At 37.5% G+C, this 25,530-nt stretch overlaps 1 protein-coding gene across 1 annotated transcript in view; it reads right to left on the bottom strand.

Moving 5' to 3' along the window:
- The window catches only part of FMN2 (formin 2), a 162,700-nt gene that overhangs the window by 135,992 nt on the left and 1,178 nt on the right, over positions 1 to 25,530 (bottom strand). Inside the window, exons 2-3 of the mRNA XM_050893860.1 lie at positions 21,573 to 23,572; positions 3,476 to 3,642 (exon numbers count right to left, since the gene is read on the bottom strand). Of these exons, the coding sequence (XP_050749817.1) occupies positions 3,476 to 3,642; positions 21,573 to 23,514 (2,109 nt within the window). The 5' untranslated portion in view covers positions 23,515 to 23,572. The remainder of the gene's footprint in view (positions 1 to 3,475; positions 3,643 to 21,572; positions 23,573 to 25,530) is intronic.

Genomic DNA, 25,530 nt, shown 5'->3' on the forward strand with positions numbered 1-25,530 from the left:
CCTCTTGATAAAGTCACAGCTGTTGAAAAGGAAAAAAATTAAAAGGCAAGCAGGCAATAGTTATTCAAAAGGCAAGCAATTTTTCAGAGAACATTCTTTGAATAGGCTTTTGCTAATCTATCTTTCTCTAAGTTGCACATTCACTTGTGTGCTGGTTTTGGCTGAGATAGAGTTAATTTTCTTCACAGTAGCTGGTATGGGGCTCTGTTTTGGATTTGTGCTGGAAACAGTGTTGATAATGCAGAGATGTTTTCATTATTGCTGAGCAGTGCTTAAACAGAGTCAAGGCCTTTGCTGCTCCTCACACCACCCCACCAGCGAGGAGGCTGGGGGTTCACAAGAAGTTGGGAGGGGACGCAGCTGGGACAGCTGACCCCAACTGACCAAAGGGATATCCCATACCATATGACGTCATGCTCAGCATATAAAGCTGGGGGAAGAAGGAGGAAGAGGGGGAACATTCGGAGTTATGGCATTTGTCTTCTCAAGTAACTGTTATGCGTGACGGAGCCCTGCTTTCCTGGAGATGGCTGAACACCTGCCTGCCGATGGGAAGTGGTGAATGAACTCCTTGTTTTGCTTTGCTTGCCTGCGTAGCTTTTGCTTTACCTATTAAACTGTCTTTATCTCAACCCATGAGTTTTCTCACTTTTGCCTTTCCAATTCTCTCCCTCATCCCACTGAGAGGGAGCGAGTGAGCAGCTGTGTGGTGCTTAGTTGCCGGCTGGGGTTAAACCACGACAACTTGCTTGGCTTTTTTTTTTTTTTAATTTATTTTTAAAAACTCTTTTTTTTCTTTTATAAAATACTAGCAGAAGAATGAAAGGTTGTAAAGATAGCCTGACAAGTAAGAAGTCGTGACATCCATGAAGCAATAATTAGCAGCCTTTCCAGGAGACAGGAAACTAGCCAAAAGGGCATCATATTTCCAGACAGCACATCTGCCATTGTACATTTACTTACTCTTTAAGATACTCTTTACATTATAAGAAGAGTAGGTAGGAAGAGCTATAGCGAAAGCTTCCACTGCTTCTCAACAGCAAACATCTTAAAAATCCCAATGCTGTCTACTTCTGTTACTTTTAAAGCTTTGTTCAACTTTTATTTTTCAGACTAATCTTTTATCCTGGGCATCTGCCACAATCTGTTTCAAAAGAAATAATTCATAAAATGGGCCAAGATAGAATATGAAAGTTTTCTCATAAGTTCTTAAAACAGTTTTAAAGTTTCTATCCTTTGGGGTATGACTTAAAATTTGACAAAAAGGTCAGAGATACTTCAGGAACATGCCATTTCCAATCATCATTAAAATCTATCCAAAATCTGGCCAAGTTATAAGCCTCTGAAAACTGGACATCATCCTCAGCATAAATGTAATGACAACTGCTAAGTCTCTGAAGATTTATGCTTTCATTGGGTATTTGTTCATCCTTCATGTTGGCCATACACTAACAAAGGAGCAAGCATCACGTCCACAAAGTGTAACCTACACCTGAAATACAAGTTCTAAGAATTTAATTTAAACTGGCTTCCAAGACCTGTTATAATACTAGCCCAAGAAACTAAGAGCTGTGAAACTTGTCTTTACTCTTACTGCATTGCCTAATTGCAGTCAGACAGCATGGAAGAGAAAGAAATAGGATCCAATGAGAAAAGTAAAAGAGGTTGTGTACAATTATTTAATGGGGTGAGGCAGAGGCCCACACTGAAGCCTGGAATATCTTGGGAGAAACTAAAAAAAAAACAGATCTCTTGTGTGTTACTGAGAAAACAGACACAAGATTTGGATACACAGTTGTAAGACAGGGAGAACTAGAGGTGCCCATCGGGCATGAGTAATAAAGATGCTCAGAATATAATCAGAGTGTGCAATTGCAAACATTTCAAGCCAGCAGAGAGTTCAGCATTAGCCATATTAAATTAAATTCACTGGAGGACGTCCAGAAAAGGAGATCAGAGTGAAAGAATAGGACTTTTAAATAATCTGTTTATATTCATCTCAAGCCATGAGCAATAGATCATAGAGTGAACAAAACTTACTGAATTATTTTCATAAACTGTAGCCTAACATCTTCAAAAAACAAAGTCTGTGGGACCACACTTAAGCAAAAGGGGAATCATGGATTTTATTCAACATAAAAAAATAGTAAGTTAAAGCTCAGAAATACATGGGATCAGTCACAAAAGGAGAAAAGGAGGGATTCAAGGAAGGATTTCAGTGGAAAAACAGTTGGCAATTCTGCAAAAAAACATGCTAAGGGAGTGACCTAAGAGACTTTATAAGAACCAGACTAAGACAAAAATCAAAACAGCCAAATGAGTAACATTAAGGAACAAGCAAGCACCAGAGCTGGATGTAGCAGGGAGGAAGGACAACGAGGTGGCAGACAAACCTGGCTGGGACCAGGACAGGGTTACAGGAGCTTTGCTAATGGCAGTTTCAGCTGAGTGAAAAGGACACCAGCCAAACTGGAGGCAATCCAGAATTGAACTGGAGGCACATCTGATGAACTCAGAGATGAAGGAAGAATATGAGACTGGCTGTGCTCCCAGTTTTGCAGTAAGGTCAAAGATGATGTATCTCCTAATTCTAGATAGGTGAAATTTAAGTATTACTTAAGGCTAGTCTAATTCCTCTGTCTTTGAAATCAATGGTTAGATCAACATTAAAATCCAGTTCTAATGAATTAAAAACACATAAAAAAAGAAAACCTAAATGAGAAAAAAAAGCAAAGTACAGACATGGAGAGAGATGCAAGAAGTGTCAAAGACAAAATTTAATGGCAAGGATCGTAAAAATAAATTCACTGTAAAACTTCATGGGTTGTACAGTATCATACGATAGAAAGACATCTAATGTTGAATTCATTATTCAAGAGAAAGGAAAAGTATGTTAGGCGATGTCTACACCGCAGTTTTGTAACGGTATGCAAACACCACCAATAACAGCGCTCTGGCCAGATAGCCTAAAGGCACAGATAACACTGTAGCTGGAATGCCAGCAAATTTGCACTGATCCCTGCACTATTTTGTATCAAAAGCCTTTTCAGGGGGAAAAAATTATCTAGCATAGACATCCTGTTTGAGTTCTGTAAAGTTTTGTGACATGCTCTTTTCTGTTGTTCCTTTAATTTATATTTTTGGTGAAGCAGCTATTGGATTGAAATGTTGGTAGTCCTATAGGGCGCTTTGATTCAAAGAAAAAGACTTAATGAAAACAACAGATAAAGAACAGCATAGCAGACTAAGATATGAGTTAAAAAGTTAAGAAATCAAGTTGTGGGAGAACCTTTTAAAACTTGTGCTTACCTGGATACAAAAGTGTACACACCTGAGCTCAGAAAAATAGCTGGCCACTCTCATAAGGGCAATTTTCTTTAAAAGGACTAATAGAATTCTCTCAGGACTGATAAGCCATTGATAAATCATGTCCCACTTGGCAAAACAGACAAAAGATAACTTTTCCAGTACTTACATCAAACGTGGGTGTGCTTTGCTGGTCACTCTGATTACATGGTTCTCTGAAGCAGTCAGTGAATGGAAGCAAAAGACCCATTGCAATAATGCGAGAACATAGTTTTTCTGCTTCTTCTTGTGGTGCATTTTCCTGCTGGCTGAACAGCTTTTCCAGCAGAGTTCGTCCTGCCAAGGTGATGACACAGACCAATAAGAATTTGTAGCTATCTACAGGACACAAAGATTAAGGCATTACAATACATATTGAAAATCTCAACCATTAGAAGTAAAAACATGAAATAAAAAAAGAATTATTGAGAAAAGTATCTGATAATAATCTTTAATATAAAATATTTCTATATAATAATTTGAACTGATCTGTAGCCTGATTAATTAGGATATTCAAGAAAATATACATTGTGTTGGCTGCACTGCGGAGTAGGAAAAAAAAACATGAGATGTTATTGTAGCATCAATTTTCTATTTATTTATATTATACAATTGTCCTGATGGGAAAACCGAGATACTACCAAGAAATGAAGTAAATTTTTCCAAGGGTGTCACACAAAGTTATTATAGAATCAAGCCTCCCAACTCTTGGAATAAGCCTTTGTTTTTTGAATCATAAAATGGTCTTAGTCTTTCAGAAATTGTGCTCTATTTCTTTGGAGAAATTCTCAACAAAAGAATAATGACAAAAAAACCCCTGATAGCTATTCTGTATAAAATTGTATTTAATACAGCTCCAGAGCAGCAGAGTGCTCCAAACTAAAATACAGTGCCACAAGCAGCAATTCCAAGAAGTAAAACTTTTGAAAAGCGGGAAGAGACTTATTCCTATTATAGGGCCAGATTTCATGATCAAAGTGTTTTCTTTGTTACCTCACCAGAGCATGAAAGGAGGGCATATGTTATAAAGTATATTACAGGAGACAATGCTAGAGGCTTGAAAGACCATTATGCTGTGTGCAGTTAGCCAGAAAGAGACTACTAAAGTTAGTTATATACGCAGGCTGTAGTAAAATCTACATTGTAAGAATATTAAATTGCTTGATTAAGCTCTAAAATGTCAAAAGATGCCAAAGTTCAGATTTACAGGATATAAATAAAGAGATGAAATAGATCTACTGGAAGAGAAAAGGCAGACAGGGTAATAAAGTTAATTTCATGTTTTAGTATGAACTAGCTGTGAATACAATTTGTACCTAAATCAGTTTCTATAGTCTGTTTTTTCCACCCACTCACTGAAAGCCAAAGGTATTTTCCAGAAAAAATATACTGCAGTAAGAAAGCATTTTAGTGTCATTTAAAGTAGTAATAATAACAATACTACTACTACTGTTTTTTGTATACAAATGCAAGATTTCTGTTTGAATGTTGATTTTATTCAAAATGTAAAATTTCCCAGGCTTTCTGAACATACTAAAAAGATTTTTCTTTTAAACATCTGGATGCAATTTAAAAAGGATACTGTAAGTGACATTTAGCCCAAAGTTTCTGTGTTATTTTAACTTCATGTGGCAACACAGCCTAAAATAAACAATATATTAAAATGTTAGAAGTTATTTCTAAGATTTTCCTCTCCACATCTAAAGATCTGATATTTCTGAATTATTAGTCCAAGTTTCCTAGCCTTTTATTAGACACAATATAGTACATTCAAGGGGATAAGCTAGGGGATAAAATTGTAAGATACACAAGTTTTGTTATGTTTGCTGATTAGTTTGCCTCTGTTCCTTGGTTTTACCACCTATAAGGTGATGCTCACACAATTGCTTATTCAACATATCCTTCTATTTAGCTAAAGATACAGTTCAGTTATTAAATCTTCAAAGTCATTAACTAATTGAAGAAGGGCTTTCTTACTGATTGATATGCACTGTGATTTTTAACAACAATTTACCCACAGTTGCAGCAATGTACAGCAATCCCCTACATGAAGAAAGGCAACTGTATGAAACCATGGAAGCGAAGCGCAAATAGGGAGCTAGCTGCTGACAGACGTTTTTGTGATTTGTTTTAGTAATTTTTCTTTGGGGTTGTAGTTGCCAACGCTTAGTGGCGCTGTAAAAGACCACTAAAAAACCCCCTAGCTACTGCCCTCTTACTGCAATAAATAAATTCTCCTAGCTATAAATATTGAGGTTAAGCTATATAAGCAAGTTTTAGAAAAAAATAAGAATACAAGGCTGGCATCACACTGGCACCAGAGCACCCAAATGTAGCATTTCTGCTAGCACTTCTGGGGCAAAGCACATCATATTACCATAGTATCACCTTATATCACTGAGTAAAGTTCAATAACATGGAAAGTTGTCTAGTTAAATGAGAGACTGCAAGTGATGAGGATGAATGGGGAAGTCAATGCTTTACACTTATCTAAAATGCACAGAAGAAATAATAATAAAAACTACACCAGAGGAAGAGCACTGTGCACACACACAAAAAATAGGGTTATGCAAGAGAACTACACATTTCTTCATGCTATATTAAATATTCAAATGTTATGCATGGCTTTTGAATTTCACACTTGGTATATCTATTGCTTTTTTGTCTGGGGTCCAACATTTAAATAATCTTGTCATGTTTAGAGAGTCTTCTCCTGCACATCCAGAAGCAGACCAGCCTCCTCCCTTCCCCCCACCCCTTTTGCTTTAATCTAATTAATAGGAACAATATCTGTAAATGACAAAACAGGAAATGAGGCCTTTTTTTTTTTCCTTAATCCACCCATTCATTTGCTAATTTTTGTAGCACTTCTTAACAGTCTTGCTTAAGATAAAATACTTTGTTCAGAATTTAGGTGCCATTCAGTTGCAGTTTAATTTGTATAGAAGTTATTAATTATTGTTGCTTAGTGATTATTAACTATTGTCTAAACATACTTTAGCATTCAGACAATATAGAATAAGTATATATGTAAAAAAAGTCATTAATGAACTTGATTTCTCTTACTGTACTCTGCATTACTTATGTCATTTTGTCCATCTGAAGCTGAAGCATTCTCTCCAGTGCATTAGTAGTCTTGGAATAAATAGGGTAGTAAAAATTATTTAATGATATTAGCTAGTATTTTTTAACCTAAAAGAATCAATCATTTAACTCAAACTAACTTTAGTACTATTAAGCTGTCCTTTGCATCAAATATACGTTGAGTCAAAAAAATAAAGGTTCCCAATACAAAGGTAGTAATATTCGCATAAAGCTGTGCTCTAACACAGCTTGTGTGTTCTTTACAATTGCTATGGAGACCTGAGGACAGACACAGAAATTTGAATTACAGAAATACATTTTGCCAGTTCAGTTAACACATTTTACCAAATGCAAGCTGAAAAAAGTTCAATTTTCAATGCATAGAGAAATAGCTTCACTGCGAACAGCTGTGAAAAAAATCTCTGTATCAACAATAAACGGGTTATATGTTTAAAGCACTTACTGGGCAATATATTTAGAACAGACTGTTAAGCCACTGAATTTTTGTACCTAACCAGCTAGAGTTTATCATCAAATTGAATGGTCATTACACATGTCAGAACCACCCATCCCCCAAACATTAAAAACAGCCAAAGTTATAAAAAAGACAATACATATTTTCCTTAAAAGGGAGCGAGGAAGTAAACCCTACCAAAAGAAAGTGTGTCAATACTTGAGAACGTCACTCATTTCCTCGCGACGACACCACGCCGTGCTGCACCGCCCAACGGACGGAGTTGCTGTGGCACTGTAGTTCCAGACAGGCCTGAAGCTATTTTACATGAGAGAATGACATTTGAAAGCCACTGCTTACCAAGTAGTTGTTCCTGCCTTGTTAAGGTCATCTGATATTTCTCTTTCACCTACGTTCAGGTAAAAGCCAGTTGTCACTGCAGCGGAAGCATTCCAGCTCCAAAGTCCTCTGTGGCCCGGGGAGGCTGGTGACAAATCCACCTCCGCCTCGCTGCCCTCTGACCCTACCTGCGCCTGCACTGGTGTCAAAGCAAGAGACGTTCGTGAAGCAGCAGGAATCACGTTTATGATTTTGATTCAGGCCAAGATGAAGGTTACATTTTTGTTTAGGTATAGCAAAATACCTCTTTAACACTGGACTCCACAGGCTTTTAACTACTTTTGTTTGGAGCCAGAAATGGTTTGCCAGCACCCTATCTATCTGCACTACACATGCTTGGAATTAATTCAAATTAAAATGACTTTGTGTCTATACGCGTGAAATTGACTGTACAATGTTAATCCCTGAATCTATTTGTTAAATAGCAAAACCAAAACCACAGCCATATTTAATGCATAGGCTAAATTCCAGTCAACTTCAACTGCAAGATTTTGAGCTACAATTTTTCATCTTTGGTTTATAAATAAAATGCAGCAACAACAGCCTTTTTCCTTAGACACCATTAACCACCTCATATTCGTAACTTACATGAGGTAATACCTTCAACAGGTGAAGATGGTTCCAAATAACCTGGAATAATTAAATTATTAATGATTGCATAATTATTAAATGATCAGCTGATTTTTGTTGCAGGGATTTAAATGCAATGGTAAAGCAATTTCTCTTGGTTGCCTTTACATGCCATGAAAATAGTAAAGAATAAAGATATCTCAGATCTCTTTTTTTCCCCTAAAACGTTACTTTCCCATTTTTCATATTTTAAACAACTTTTCTTCTCAGAAATCCCTGGTCATGAAGTTCCTGAAGCCTATTCTTACCTTTCCCCTAAATATTAGTTTGGTGAGGGATGCGAGGCATACTAAGTTTTGAATTAGAGAGGAACTGCAGCTAAGTTTCAGCCTTAGATCAAATCAGTATTCTGAGGATCTTGCCAAAACCCTTCAGCAAATAAGATGACTATAAACTCATAAGTTATTTTTTAGGAGCTTAGAATGACTTACTAGATCCCAGTAAGGGATAGAAAGACTTTTCTTTTTTTCTTTTCTTACAAAGGATTACACAATTAATTAACTAAAAGAATGGGAACACGAAATTAAGTTTTGAAGTATCAGGTACTCTGGCCTTCTGTGGATATTTTGTGATACTTTTGCTGCCATGGCTCAGCCTGGGTCTTCTGGCTCAGCTTCCAAATTCCATGTTCTCCACCTCCATGTCATCTGCCACCCCCTCCCATTCCCATGAAGATGAAGCACTATGATCTTGTCACCTCCTGTATGACATTACAGGTCTTCATCCCATCCCCATGACCAAGACTCAAGTAACACTGTTCATCAAAACCACCTCTGTAGAACATGTAAGCTATTCACTGCAGAATGAAAATTCACAAGTTCCAGTATGGTTTCCATTCATACTGTCTCCCTTTTTGAAAAATGCGGGTAATTGTATTCCTGAAAGACCATTTTCAACTTTAGATTTACTGCAATCATATTTACTCAAATGCAAGGTGGAGGGAGAAAGGAAGCCTATCCCCACCAAAAGTCATTCTACAAACATTATTTCATATAATAATGAAACACTGTAAAATATTAACTATTTTATATATTATATTATATGCATATAATAATTTCATATAATAATCCCACTCAGTACCGGCCTGACACAGCCCCAGATTCTCTCTTGGCCTGGAGAGGTGTCTATGTGTATGTATTATGCCTCCTTCCATATGGCAGCAACTGCTACAGACCTTGGCCATCAGTACTGATAATCTGAACCACTTTGTCTGTCATGACCTGGCCTATGAGTCACTTTTGATGGGAGAGGTTGCCTATTTTAGAAGGAAGCATGTTTGGTCTTTCTGTTACAATTACCTTATATTCCAGGGCAACCTTTTTTCTCCTCAAGCAGACACTAAAAATAAGGATCTACACTCTTCTGAAATGCAGGTTTGCACTAGACTTGATTGCCTACAGAATTATTGAATGTTGAATGCATGTTCAGTACTGTCCACAGACAAATACAGGCAAATCCTGACTCATTGAACTCACATTATAGCTCTTTTCTGGTCCGGTCTTAAAAGACGAACCTTTCAAAGAGCAACAGAGTAAGCAATAAAATCCTTGAGAACTAGCAATACCATGAGCATGTTTTGGTTTTGCTTAATTATTGAGAGGAGGGAGAGGGACAAATGGAAGACAGAAACAGGAGAAAACTACAGTAGTCACAGACATATTGAAAAAGAACTACACATGCATGGACTGAGGCACTGCACTACAGCAGAGCTTGCAATAATGTTTCCCTGAGGATCATGCTGTTACAACCTCACATCTATCTTTACACGTGTCTCCTATCCTCCTTATACCGCATTTGCAAAAGCCTGGGAGCACAGCCGTCAGTGAGCACAAGTTGAGACTAATGATCAAAATGAGTTATACTCCAAAAGCTCCCCCTTCTGCCGGTCTCCTGTGATACTCTCTTCTAACAACCAGAGCACTACACCACACCTTCACCATTAGCACAGCATCTGCATCAGCAAATCTTAACCTATACAGACTAGAGGCAGACTTTCCGTTTTAATTTTTCCTAATACTGAGTGAACAGCTTCAGCGTAATACCAGTTCTGAACACCCTATTCAGAGTCACGTCAAGGGTTAACAGTGACTCATGCACGTACTGCTGATGTCTTCAAAAGCTGAAATCAGCTTGCCTTCTTTTCCCCAGTTTACTCTTTTTTTTTTTTCCACTTTAATGAGATCGGAAATGCTCACACAGCAAAGACATTTCATAAGCTTTGAAGCCAAAAGTACCTTGCTCTATTTTTGGGAGATGGTACAGGAAAAAAAAAAAAAGGAAAAGGAAGAAGAGATGGACAAAATGGTGAATTTCCATTTAGAGTATGTTTTGTATTAGTCTTGCAAAATATAAAAAGACAATTGTAGTCCTCTTATGGTTTTTCATTTACAAAGGACTCCAATTACAAACATAGTTCTATGAATTAAAAAAAAAAAAGAGAGAACGGAAAATAGGGAAAAAGAAAAGCTGATTTCTACAGCATTGAAAAGTTAGGAAATACTGTAATTCAGATATCTGCTTCCCCATATATCTCTAAATCATTCCTTCCTTCCAATTTTTTTCTGTCTCCTTTTCTACATGTACTACCATCAAGGTCACAGCTAAGTCAGGCCTAAATCGTCTGGCAAAGCACATGAACTGTGCAGCACCAAACATTCCCCAGAATGCCGAAAAAGGACAAACATGTCTGAGAGACAGGAATACTGCAAAGATTTCGATATTTGTAGATGAGCTAGTAATTGCAATGACATGTAATTTCCTAAGTACTTTACAGTACACGTTTTACTCATTCATCATATTCCCCCAAACTACACAGCAAAAGCTTGCTGAACTATTTCCTAGGGGCAAATCAATCACACTTCATTTTCACCTTTCTGCTGTTTAATGTACTTTCCTAGGTCTCAAATATACAAGGCACTGAATGACTACTATTTCACATGTAAAATTAATGTCTCAAAGATAAAAAATATTACATTTCTTTAATATTTTCCTTTCATTTCATAATCTTTTCAAATTTCAAGATAATTTTTCAGCTAACCTGTACCAGTCAGCCTAGACATAGTATGCAACACATGATTGCCGGGAAAGAAGAGGTTTTCAAAGGTGCATGTGGAACCTGGGGAATGAAACAGAACTGGAAATCGGTACTCTAGCCAACTCTTCTCTTCAAATAACAAGCCCAAGTCCTGCATAAATGCATATTAAATAGATATTAAATATATATTTGCACTAAAAAACCAAGAAATTAATTTAGTCTCTTCCATGCCTGAAGACTGACCTGGGAGATTACTCTCAATGTTCCAGGATTACAGATTTCATTTATTGTTCTTTTTCACTGCAGAGTATCTAATCCTCTGCTGATTTATATTGGGAAACTGTTCCAGATCTCTCGTCTTGTGAGGCTGTTTTGGCTGTTTCATTTTTTGTTTGTTTGTTTTGTTTTTTTTAAAAGCGATTGAATTTTCATTGACAGATACTTTCCTAAAACCATGTGACAGTTTCTCATAGCCTGGTTATATAAAACATGAAAAACCCACCAAACAACAGGCCTGCACACACAACATGGTTTCATAACAAAAAGAAAAAAAAGAATTGAATCCTTCCACTATGAATAAACACAAAGTATGTCGTAAGTCTAATTTCCAGGCAACATAAACCTTAAAAATGACAAAACTTGTCAAGGTCTAGGGTTATGGTACAAATTCTGTAATTCTGTCATAAAGATATTTCCTTTTGTTTTTATTATCAGTGTAAGAGCTAATATCTGCATTCACTGCTGGTATACATACATATGTTTCTAAGGGAAAAAAACCCAGAGGTTATATATTGATTTCTTTATATATTTATATATTATATTATCATATAATATGTATTACATTAATTTATTCTTTATATATATATTTATATCTTATATTTTAGTATTTAGAACACTACTAGTTAGGGATGTGTGGAGACGCCCGAGAGGATTGTCCTTTCTTCTCTGATGTTCTGTCTCCAGATTTCCTGGCTCTGTTCACATGGATGGCATGAACTGAACCCACGTATCACCTTAAATTCAGAAGTCAAAAGCAGAAAGTCTGTATAAACAAGAGAATTAGGAAAAAGACATTCATCAACACTGTCTCCCCTGTGCCCACAGTTTTCTATGCCTGTCTACCCACAGCTCAATGTAATTTCAAAGTCAGAAATTTATATTTAGTAAATTCCACTGAAGAATGTATTGATTGATGGATTGACTACATTCATAGATGCTTCAAACAACTAGAATAAACCTACCAATTATTAATTTCATATCTGTCAGTCCTGTATCTGATTATCACAGTAAACAGCATGTTTTACTTTTGCCAAGCTGTCTGAATCTTTTGGCATGTCAGTGTCCCTCCCTTTATACTGCTCCATCTTTTAGTATCCTCTTGACTGTTAAAAATTTTCCATGAAAACTCTTGACTAGCTCCAAGTTAGAATCACAACATATCAACCCTTGTGCAACTCAAGCAAGTAATTCTTTTTCCCTTATTTTAGCCCCACAATTATCACTAATCATTTAAACAGATTCCAGATTGTGCAAGAGAGCTTGAATAACCGTATCATTGAGATTTCAACTCACTCAGCTAGAACAAGCAGCCCATTACACAGTTAGAGAAAGAGAATCACATAATGCTAACAGCTTCAAGTGTTCGAGACATCCTCAAAAAAGCCATGGAACACATGTATGTGTGCTCCCTTTTGGAAGCAAGGGCACAAGCTGCTGCTGGCAAGAGAATCCTGCTGCTGCCCCCAGGGTCACCACAGCACACAGGGCAAAAGTGGAACCTCATACAAACGCCACTGAAATTCTTCCAGGAATGCCCTGATAGAAAAGCAGAAGTTTGGCAAAAATTTGAAAATGGGATTCTGCAAAAAAAAAAAGATGACAAGGAAAGACCCCAGATTTAATGAAGTAAAAAGCCATCCCATAAAGGATGTTACAAACAAACAGTTTTCAAAAAAACCCATCTCACTCTTTATCCATAGTGTCCCATGATCAAACCAAGCAGTTGTATTTTAAAACAGCTTGCTCCACTTGTGCTGGGTAGGAGACATGGCAACAACACCACTTTCAGCATACTCCCAATGGTCTGTTAAAAGATTACTTAACCATATGCCATACTTGCACAAATCATGCTGAAAAAAGCTGAAGCAGTCAGGTCAAAAACTGATTAATGCAAACCTTGGTCCTGATGAATGAACTCACGGTGCCAGCCCAGTGCCTAATTTTGAAATTTGTATTATAATACAGAAAGACAAAAGTTTACTGAAAATTTAATTCGGTGATGAAAAGGTCAAGTCCTGCAAACACTAATATCAGGACAAAGGTCAGGACCTAGCTCTACTCTTGCGTTAATTATGCAATAAACTTCCACAGCCTGACCAAGCCTATCACAACACTAGGTAGAAGTAGACCAAAATGAAGCTGTTCCTCTTTGGTGGAAAAAAGTAACATGACGGTGTCCCTTACCAAAACCACCAGTAATTTTCTTCTTCAGGTAAGTGATTTGCAGTGTTGTCATTTTGTATGGAAACCCAGATGAATTCCTTCCTACCACTCTTGCTTTGTCTAGAAAGCAGCTGTACATAAAAAGCTATCAATGTAGTCTTATTGATCTTTGCTAAAACAATGCTGCATTTTGTTCCATTTTTCTTTATCCTTTTATCATATACCCAACAACTAATTATATTTCATAATTTCCTCCTTCAAGATTCATTCCAAAACCTTGCTTGTTGCTGCAGTCAAAATAAGATGACTAAAGTTGCCTGGATCATTTGCAATAACAACAATATAACACTTTTTCTAAAAAGCAGGTATTTTAACTTTGCTATCACCAGAGCTTCAAAATATACTAAAATGTTTGTGATGGCCTGTGACAGTACTTTCAGAATTCTTGCAGATTAGCAAGTCTTTTAAGTATTCTGTCTCCCTAACTTGAGCATTAAGCTCCTTGAAATTTTGCTTCCACAGTGACTAAGATTTTACACCTTTCCCCCACACTGAATTTTCTGACATATGACATACGTATAACAGGATAAGCTGAGACAAAGTATTAAACTATGCTTTTATCCCTACCTTTCAGTATATACATTTTACATATATATTTTATATATATTTATATATGTATTTTTTATATATAGTGAAAGGTAAGAATGTATCTTCTATATGACAAGATATCTTTCAGAAGCTGAAGTTTTTAAATCCCCAGCTATAACACAGCAGTGGTACACAGTACAAAATACCTTTCTAAAAATATAAACAAGATGCACCCTCCCACAACATTGTATGGCATGTCTCCTTTCACTTTGATTTCTCTTCAGGTTCTAATGCAGTGTTATTGCAGATTGCAGAAGTATATTACTAAAGCTTTCCTAATTATAGCAGATTATGAGAGAAGAGAATCTATATGTGTCTGTCTACCTAATCTTTCAGGCACCATATGCATCTTTGGCAACTTTCATATTGTGTTTTCCAGGTGCTTAGGTTCCTCTCAGCAAGTATTTAATTCTGCCCATCTTTACCCTTTTAGTTTCTGTGGTGATTTGCGATGTGAGGCGGTATTCTGTGCCAGGTTCTCACAGACTGCTGGGAAGCCACAATTCTTTCTGTCTAGCCCTTTAAAGTAAGAAGCTCCTCTGATGTCTTTTTGGGCAGCTATTACTAACAGCATCTTTTGTCAGTCCAAACTGATACACACAGTTCTTTACAACCCAACTTTGTAAAACTTCTTTATTCCCAATGGTTCTACTTTTCATTTGACATTTAATGTAGTCTGGCCCACCTCTACTTTAGAAGTAAATCCAAGTATTTGCCCAAGCAGCCACAGGTCACAAAACCCAACCGAACTGAACTAGCAAGCCTCTGAAGTGGCAAATAACAAATTTCTTTCAACCTACTCATTAAAGTCCCAGAATGCCTTAGCTTTCTTTCCTCTCCAGGACCTGTGCACCCAAGGGTTGACAATCTCCTCCAACTTTAATAACTGCTGACTTTTAAATTTTTATCACAATGTACAAAAGCTTTTCTTCTTTGTATCCATAAAAAAAAACTGGTAAGAGGAAGAAAGCAGAAAATTAGAAATACATTCCATGAAAAAGAAAAATATATACATGCAAGCCTATATATTCGTGCAGATATGTTCTTCTAGACTTCATCTGAATAAAACCTAAGCACATATCCCTTGCTGTAACTGGACCTTCATGTTCTTTCATTGATGTAATCAAATATTTCCCTCAACTATTTCTCAGCATACTGTATTGTCTTGACTCTTTGCATGACAAAATAGTGTTTAGATACACACCCTCTATTATGAAGGCAATGTTTTGTTTTTTTCTTTTTTTAATGAAAACCACCTTTTCTTCCTTGACTGTTAGCAGATGTTAATGTAGTTAATTATAGTGTTACTGCAGCATTGACTTCTTTTGTACAGTGATTTTTTCCTTATCAGTGCAAGGAAGAGGAAAGGATACGAGTTATTTTTCCCCTAGTACATACTACCTACTATGTGTCTTCAAGGGACATCTGAGCCAGATCTCAGCATCAAATAAACTCTAGAATGAAAGCTGCCTCCTGTAATTAGTTCCACAGTAAAGGTGTCTATGCTTCCTCCTGATTCAAATTCACACCAGGTTCAGAGCTCTGGCGTTCCTCAAAAATTTCACACAGATCCTGAGACCAAACAATTCATACTTTTACTGACAAATAAGAATGTCTCAATGATAAATCTCATTTGTGACTAGGCTTACCTGCCACTATTTAGCTGCATATGTCAAGGCACCAAAAAGATTACATTCTCGAGCATTTTTGTACTACTTCTGTATTTATATGTTTTCATTTAATTTTATGTATATTAGGATTTACTTTTACAACTGTGATGTTGTTTACACACACATACACACAATCTCATAACCACTGCTTCTTACTGTTGCTAAACTGCTGACTTAATGGTTTGTCATCTACGCATGTACAGATGAAAGAAGTCATGTTCTGTATTTATCTGAGAATAAAGCAAGGTTTTGCATCAGAAAACATAATCCACTTCCTATTCATGGTCAGAAAGCCTAGCTATTTCCATGAATGTGAAGGAAACTTATTCTGGACAGCAGCAATATGGAAATAAAATCAGGAATAGTCATTTTGTACTCAAGGTAACACAGATCATCTCATTGTCCCTAACTTCCTTTACAGGAACTGCAATGTAGGAATGCAGGAAGTTGCTACTGCTTAAAGGAAATAATAGTGTGACACAGTTCCTGAACCCACTTTGCTGCCTTTTCTAAAGCACTTAATGAAATGCAACTGGCCTTGTATTATCATATGAAGAGGCAGGAATGAGGTGACACAATGTAAAGTCCTCACATCCTTCCATTGCCTTCCTTTCACAGCTTCTCACTGCTTCTGTCCTGCTCCCCTTGTATCAACTCACCTCATCCCCAAAAAGATAAATTGTATGCATAAAAGTAAGTTTCCAGAAACTGTTGTATTCCACCTAGCCGCTACAGACTGATGCTTTTAAATGTACCTAAAAATAATCAAAGCCACAGTCACAGAAACACCTACACATATACACTTCATCACCACTATTCCTTATGTAAGTTCAAATTTTGGCAGGAATAGTTTAAGGAATACACTTGGCCATATCCTGAGCTTGGTTAAACTACAGCACAAACAAAATATCTTGTGTAATTGGTATTTTTGCATTTTCTGTCACCACGATTCACATTAGAACTTGATCCCTCATATACAGGCAGATCCTAAAATATTCCTAGAGATGCTTTTCAATTCCAAGTTTATTTTTCTTTAGCCACCACAGCATGGAGAAAAAAAGTAAGATCTGCTTCAAGAAATAGATTTTTCTCTGTAGAGGTCTACCACAGTTTTTTTAAAAAGATGGACAAACCACCCCCCTGAGCTATTAAATAATTTATAAATATTTTAAAAAATAATAAAGCACAATTAGATCCAAGAAATATGTTCAAACTTAAATTCCACATAACTATTCCCACTGGAATAATCCACTGCTCTTTTCACAGAAATGAAATCACTAAAGCATGCGATATCCTTTAATGACCAGTTCTAGCCAGATCCCATGTGTGGTGGATATTATACTGGTACTGTGTCTCAGATCCAAGCAGAGCTGCATGGACTTCCAGCTATAAAATGTCCCTTTTCTCTTTCCCCTTTGCACCCCAAGAGAGACCAGCAGGCAACCAAGACAACACGTTTCTACTCCAGACGCAAGTCAGGCTGCCAGTCAGACCTCAGAACAGGGTTGCTGCTCAGAAAGAGGTTGCCCAAGAGATGCAGCCACTCAACCTCATGACCAAAACCTGCTACTCCCAATGAAGTTCTAACTAAAGATCAAAGCATTAATCATGAGACCCCATCAAAACAAGCCTGTGGCAGCACTGCATTCCAGTGACATTACTCATGTTGCTCCAATTCCCTTAGTGCAGTGCTGGCACAGTAACATGAAAGCAACTTATCAGCACTCAGCAGTCTTTCAATAACATATTGCAGCCCATTTTCAAACACATTTTACTGTAGTTGGAGTGCAGTATTGCAGCCCTTCCGCCCCCCCTGCCTCCAGGTTTGGGTTTATAAGGCAAAAAGAGGAGGATCTTTCCTTTAGCAACACTCAGTGTAGTGCATGATCCCATATCACATGAAGGGTTGCTGTTGGGCAGCTCCCTTACTTAGAGGAGGCTGCACTACCCTGCCATCTGATAAAAGAAACATTTGTATTACTGCTAACAAACATCATCAGTGAAACAGTAAACCATAAGTAGTCTTAAATAACAGTTACATGATAAACAGTCTCCTCAGGATGCCAACAGATACAAATCCATATTGTGTGCATCATCACGTGAATCAGAATGAAAAAAAAACTTGAAAAAGTATCTAAGATGATCTACTTTCTGTCTCAGAAACAAACTTTCATCCTGTTTTTTCAAGTTTTCACGTACTTATCTATACTAAGACCTTTGTATATGCCTGCAGACACTGCACTGGAACTGCAAGTGGGTGCAGATGACATTAGCACAGTGCAGAAGTGAGATAAAGTGGTCTTTGTGAGAAGGAGGCCGGCACTGCGTGGAAATTGGAAAGTGGCCGTGAGCACACAAGCACGGGACTGACTTCAGGATTTGTTTTATGGTAACCAGTGCTTTTTGTTTGTTTGTCTCCTGTTTACAGCTAGAGCAGGACAAACATAAATCTCTGAAGAGAAATTTAAAGATAAATGGTCTGTTTGAAAGAGATTCGTGCAGCGAGTGTGTTACAGCCAGCCAACAGAGATTAGAAAGGGCGTGGGTTTGTCTGGGTCAAGTTTAATTACCATCTGGGACAGCTGATGGGACTCTTACATTCAGTTTATGTAACAGACACCCTTACTAGCTCCTCTGCACTCACTGCACCTCAAATTAATGGGAGGATAAACTCCTTTTTATTAAATCAATCTGTTAGCTCTTCCGTTTCAGTTATGTTAAAGTTTGGAAACATCAATTTCATTTTCCCACCAAGATACTCTCTTAATGTTCGTGCAAATCATTCATTGCCACATACCAAAGTGAGAGCCAACTCTATTCATTCAGGTTCAGCTCTTGTCCTCCTGGGATCACAACATAAAAGCCATGGCTCCACTGTGCATCAGGTAATCTAGAACTTGTAATTACTGTCACTGCAATTTAAAATACAGCTGTCCTCATAATAAAAGAAATAGATCCGATGCCTGAATTACAAAATGCCCATAAATTTGTCCACACCACATTCTTAGCCAATGCATCAAATTTGAAATACCATACTTTACTTATTTCTTATATAAAGCAAAATTAAAATATGCAAAGTCTCTACCATTCCAGTTGTTGGCTTCCATCTACCTTTTACATTAAAACAGCCTTAGAAGAGTTCATATGGATCACTGTGAAAACCAAATGGCACACAGCCAAACCATAACATAGTGCAAAAGTAGGCCAGTCATCTGCATAGAACCTGCTGTCGTTAAAATTGATGACTACAGTGTTGTGGAATATTTTACTTGATTCTAGTTAGAAATGCAGAACAACACTGCAGTCACTGCACAGCAAGATGGGATTTAATGCTCTAGGCAAGAAGCTGATTTTTTTTTTTTTTTTTAAAGATAGAAATGAGCCACTATAAGGAATGTTGTTTCTAAAAGCCTGATGGTAATCCCCAAATTGATGCATCTCATGCATGCGATTAAAATACAACATTTTTCAAAAGCAGTATTCAAATTACAAGGAAATTATTTCTGTAATTGTTGCTATGCAGACTGGTTTAAATAAAGAGGTTTTTCTGCTCTTGCAGCAATGACAGCCAGTCTGTAGGAATACTAATGTTAAGTTTAATTTCCCTTTTTTATGTACACTAGTTGTTATTTTTATATTCTTGATAATCTTCAGCTTGTAAATATATTTTTTAAAATAAGAATGATTAAAAAGAGATTAAGTGTTATCATGTCATTTCCAGTTCCCTCATTTCAAGCTTTTCAGCATGAACTGAAAGGTATAATTGTCCTCCGCCTGTAAAGACAGCTGGTATGTACATGCAAATGAGAGTCACCATAATTTCCATAAGAGAGAACTACTGTTGCATTGGACATTGGTTCCTTCACAATAACAGTCTAAAGTGTTGGTGGGAAAACACAATAAAACAAAAATTATTAGTGAGTAAATCAAAACCTTGTGAGGAAATGTGAAAGTCTGTTTCCTGGAAAACAGATCTCTAAAAAGTAATTCCATGTTCTTGAAGTTTGCCACATAAAATTTATTTCCATCATAGCACCACCATAAAGAAGAAAGTCTAATTACTGATGATGCAATTTAAAGCTTTGCTCTCTGAGTTGTTTATAAGCTGTCAAATGTCGATAGTAAAAAAAAAAAGTGTGCTTTTTATATGCTATAAATCTGAAAGTAGTGATCAGCTCAAATTGTAAAACTGTAGATAGGGAAGTCTGAAATTAAATCTAAGAAAACAGGTGGAAGGGATTTAAAACACAAAAAAAGATTCAGCTCACTTTACAGGGGGCTGGTCTCCTTCAGTGGGGGCTGGCTTTTTTTTCTGCTAAAAACTTGAATTCTAATTTTCAAGACTGAAATTGGGGATTTCTGTTCAAGACTACTGAAGAATGAAAGTATTCTTGTGATTTGAATCTGGAAAATAATGTTAATGCTTTACCTGAGTATTTAAAACTCCTGGAGTTGGCTGCTGTGCAAAAAAGCTACTAATTTTAATTTCTGTTTCCAGACAGGTTCATTCACCAGCATTACTGTGATGTCAAGCAGAGTAGAATGTGCACAAAGAAAGCAACTATGAATGCAAACAATTACAAGTTACATAATTTTTAAAATCTACAGTATAAAACAAAACAAGATAGTCTTTTTATGCAAAACAGTTGTTGATGGCTTAACTACTTTCTTACATGTGATTTTTAAATCATGTCGTTGTTCCCTTCATAAACCATACTATTTTGTTTAGTTTTCATACAAGCACAAAAAAATTTACACTGCATTTTTTGCAAGTAGCTCAGGTACATATATGGTTACTGTGCTCATGCATCTAGAACAGACTTCCATTCAAAACAAACCTGATTATAGATTCAACTGTTCTAGTCTTGTAACGGATGCTTGCAAGGCATGTTCTCTGTATTCTCTTAGTTCTACAGTTTTCTTAAGTGAAAAAAAAATGGAATATGTTGCTGTTTCCTCTGTATACATACCTCCTATGTGGCAGAGGCCTTCTCTATTTGTGAATACATTAGCTTTACATAGAAACTTCAGATGGGGGGAAGAGAAAGGGGGAAAAAGACCTCAAGGTGCAGGAAAATATAACCATCTTTTCACACTATTTCATTTGTAAACTCTATATTCCTGTGCCTTTGTGAGAGGATGCAAGCTGCCTAACAGGCAAGGTAAAAGAATGCTTTTCTGAATGAGTCACCTTACGTAGCCTGAGCAGCAGCCTGCCACAGCTACCAAATTGTACTGCCCACAGTTTCCCTTCTCTTCTCTGTCTTATGCTGCCTTTTCAAGTAATTAATATTTTTTCTTCTCCTCTTTCCCCCTTCTGAAGGGGAAATTGGTTCTTTTCTGTAGTACTGTCCATCTGTGCTTGCATGGCTTTTTCCTTTTTGCACCAAGCAAATCCTCATCACTGCCTCAGTCTAACACCAGGTGCAGCTCTCAAATATTTACAGTACATCAGAACAGCGCCTAGCACAAGAAACCCCAAATAGGATCACAGTTACAGAAAGCTTCACATATGAAAGATCTATTTATGCAGAGAGCTGGTCTGCTTACAACAGTGCAGCTCTTAGCATTTTTTAACAAGGATAATTTAAGGCATCCAGCCTTTTCCTACAGGATTTAGACAAAGGAGAAAAGCAGAAAGAAAAACTTCAAAGAGTTATGCACTTCCTTTACTGGCAGTACTGCCAGGCTGACACTGAATAGTGAGGCTATGCTCATTAATGAAATGTGACTGTGTTTGTAAGATCAGGCCTTCAATTTTAAAACTGTCAGCACAAGTAAAGACAATAGTACATGCAAAGCACTGAATTCAAGTATTTAAAATATATTTTCAAAGACTCTCTGGGAAATAATACATGTCACTCACCTGAAAAGACATTGGGAAACGTCTCTGTAGAAGCCTGCACCCCTGAGGACTTTCTTGAATGAGTCAAAGGCACTCTTTCTGTTTGCAATTTCTCTCTAAACCCCTTGTGCTCCAAGTAGCCAGCAGAGCCCACCTTCTGTGTTATCTCGCATTTGTGATTAGATACCTCTTCTGTCCAGTCTGCAGAACAACTAAATAAACCTGCCAGACTAGCAGACCTCTGCTTCTTGATTGAGACTTTTTCTTTTTTGTGGAAGGACTCCTGTCTCCTTGTAAAAAGCGGGCTCTGGGATGGGGAGGGAGAAGGTGAATGGTTGGGAGAACTCAGTTGCCGAGTTGTGGTTTTGATGTAACAAGGACTAATTACATAGGGCTTAAAGCATCGGGAACCAAGCATCGGGCTGCCTGCTGTCCCCTCGGAGGACAAAATGCCATTTTTCATTTCCATGGATAAACCGTTATGCAGGTCCTCTTGACTGGCTGACAGAGTGTGTTTCCCTTCCTGAGTCTCAGCATGATCACGGCCTGCATCTGAAATACCATCCTCTGTTATTGAGCCCTGCAAATCAACAGCCTGCACTTCAGCAATTTTAGTCTCAGCATCTGCTACCGAGGTTGGAAAAGGCTGTGTGGAGCTGTGTGTCTGAGACCTGTTTTCTACTGCAGTTCTATTTAAATCATCTTCTAGTTCACTAGCTACAGCATCCACTCCAGCAATGAGCTGTTCCTGTTCCTCTATCAATAGCTTACGTTCTTGCGTTTCAAATAAGCCGTTACCAGGAGAGCCTGTGCCATTTACCGCTTCTTTCAGTTCACGTTCAGTTGCACAGGAGACGGGAATGTTTTCCGCAATTTCAGATATCGCTGGAAAAGCCCCCTCAGTGTCTGGGCTCCTCTCTTTGTCAGTGGTAGTTACTGAAAGAAACCGTTCAAAATCTAAGGGGGCTGCTTGCGAATTAGCCATGTGTCGGCCCATTGTTTTGGTGACAAGGTCCTCAGTTCCAATGTTAATTGCCCCCTGCTGCTGCTGCTGCAGTCTAATAGCTTGCTGGATATCAGAAAGCAAATCCTCTTGTTCTGTGGCTGAATGGAAACTGTATATATCCGTATCAGAGCCAGAGCTGGTCCTTTGTCCATCCTGTGTCTCCGCAGCAGCTGGGACAGTTTCATTTCTGATTTCAAAATGTTCAACATCTGTGTCTGAGAGACCCCCTTCATCCGCAGAGATGCTTATATCTGGAGTTTTGGTAACAATTGAATGAGTACTGTCCAGCTCTCCAGCCTGCAAGGCCTGGCTTTCCAAAACATCCTCCCGTGAACTACTATTCCCATCTTTAGCCTTGGACAGATTTTTTCTGATCCTCAGATTTGAAAACACTGAGGCCCTCGAGTCTGACTTACCCTTCTTCTTACCGGATTCGCTTCCTTTTGCGTACTTCCCCAGTCCCCTTCTGCTTCCCGATACCTTCTTTGTGCCATCTGTATCCTTGGGCCCAGAGGCATCCTCTCCTCCTTCGTGCACATCACCTGTATTTTTCTTTAGCTTCCCATCTTGATTCCCCATGATTTTTCGCAGTGCAACACCCTCAGCAATCAAGCCATGCTCCCGGATTTCATTCCTTTGGCCTGCCGGCGAGATCCCCTCTAGCGATCCAGGTTTGTTTTCAAGCGGTGGTGATGCAAGTGAAGCAAATGCTTGCTGTGCCTCTCTCCCATCTGCTAGAGCTGCCTTTTTGCATAATGTGCTGCTTGCACTGGGCTCCGCTGGGACATGCTCAGTACAGCACTGAGAGCTGCAGACAGCTCCTTCCAATGGCTGTTGCTCACAGAACTGCCTGCACTCCGGGCTTCTGCTGCACTCTTGTTTCTTTAGGAAGGATTCTGTGAAAAGTATTTCCTTTATAAAAGTTACTTCTTTTTCCACGGTTTTTATTGCCTGCATTGCAAGCTCAGCTTGTCACCAAATCATTTATAATTTCAGGACTTCAATGTTCAAGTTCCTGGAGGGAAAAAGGAGAAAAAAAAAAAAGTTAAAGCAAGATACTTTAATTACTCTGCAATTGTTTAAATGAATAAACTAATAACCTTGGAAAGAGAAATATTATGATTATTTAATAGTTTATAAGGTGCTTAAGCATATGCTACTTTGACAGATTACACAGTACCTCTGGTGATATACATGTTTACTTTTTAAAGGCCACCAAAACACAATATATAATTTTAAAAGGAGAGTCGCTCTGAAAGTAGATAGAAGAAAGATAATAAACAAAAGTTCTTTCCACAGTTTTAAAGAGTTGCACTTAAAATTCAATGCATTATGGTAATTACACTATAAAAAACCTCCCACAATTTGTATTCTGAGAAGGTAGATATACTATTATTCCCAGGAGAATCAACTCATCAATATTAAAACACATCACCATTGTTTTCCCTGATAAGAACATCTGGCATGAAACAAGATAAAACGAACAAGAAAAATAGCAGTATTCAAATGCTACTAAGGAAAAGGATACAGTAAAGCATTCCTCTATTTCACCCTATATATTTAATAATTGATTTAGACACTGTCATTTGCTAACTATTTTGGAAGCTTGTGCAACAGTTTTAATCAGTTACTGCTTCTCCTCCATTTTTGGTTTAGATGTATAAGCATCAATACTTCATGAATGCGTTTCCTGAACTTCCAGACAGGTATTCTCTTCCACTTTTAAAATTTAGATTTAAAATAGCTGGAATAGAAACAAAAGGGCATAAGAATGCCAAATTGCCAAGTTGGATGAGTTCAGCAGTTCGATATCTTGGTTCAACACCAGCCAAGAAGTAATTAGATAGATTTCTGTTTATGATTTATCAATCATCTCTAAACTGCCTCGTCTATTAGGTTCAGTTTCTGTGAAAAACTTACGTATTCCTCACACCTCTGAGCTTCTTTACTAGCAATTGCCCTTTCATCAGAGATTGCTTAAAACAATACATCATTCCAGGGAAATGCATCCTATTGGCTTACCTAACCCTTACTTTTGGTATCATTCTCTTCCTACCAGAGGTTTCACTTGCTTTCCTCTGCCTTAATACACATTAAAGAAGAAGAAGAAAAAGAGTATCATTCACGCTTTAAAAACTCTGCAGGCACCCCCCACACACACACTGTTTTTTTCAAGGGATGCTAAATACCTTTAGAAATCTGGGCTGTGGTCATTGTTAAATAATTGCTGTTAATTCAGTTTGGAAAGAATAGCACTGTCAATAATACATGCAAGTAAATTATTTTGAACTATCATAATTTTTTCCTTGTGCTTGTTGGTCACTTACTGCTCTGATGTAAGTCTTGTCCTAAGGGGCCCATGGCTCAGGCACCAGAAGCCTTCTGTCTACAGGAACTCAAGTGTTTTAAGTGGATCAGATGACTTTGTACACTCAGTGGGGTTTTTTTTTTTAAGTTTTCACTTATCTAATGAAGTGATTCATCTATTTTTTTTTTTTCATTTTTAGCACTCAGCATTCATAAATATACTAGCAAGAGCTAGTATAGCAAAACCTGCAAGACCATGTTAAGTGATTTTGCTTTTTGACTCCATTCCTGCCTTTGCTTTCTGTTATCCTTAGTTTCTAATTTGTTGCAGTATTTTACCTTTTATGACATTATTACATACTTGCAAAAGGCTTTTGAAAGCTCAGATAATTTCAGTCCATCTGAAGATACACAGTAAGAATTACTTAAGGCACAGTTTGAGGGAACCATAGTAGTAGAATACTACCTTGATGGGTATTTTCACTGACTAGAACTGACAAGGATCTAACCCTTGATTACAACTGGAGTACTTGTAGCTCCCAACCCCATTTAAAAGCTGCCAGAAATTAACATAGTGCAGAAGTAATATAAAGATACTGTGGACTGAACGTGTAAGGGAAATGTAGAATTAGTGTGATGTTCTGAAACACTCCCTTTCCTTCCTTC

The sequence above is a fragment of the Gymnogyps californianus genome, chromosome 3, assembly GCF_018139145.2.
Source record: "Gymnogyps californianus isolate 813 chromosome 3, ASM1813914v2, whole genome shotgun sequence".
Taxonomy (NCBI): domain Eukaryota; kingdom Metazoa; phylum Chordata; class Aves; order Accipitriformes; family Cathartidae; genus Gymnogyps; species Gymnogyps californianus.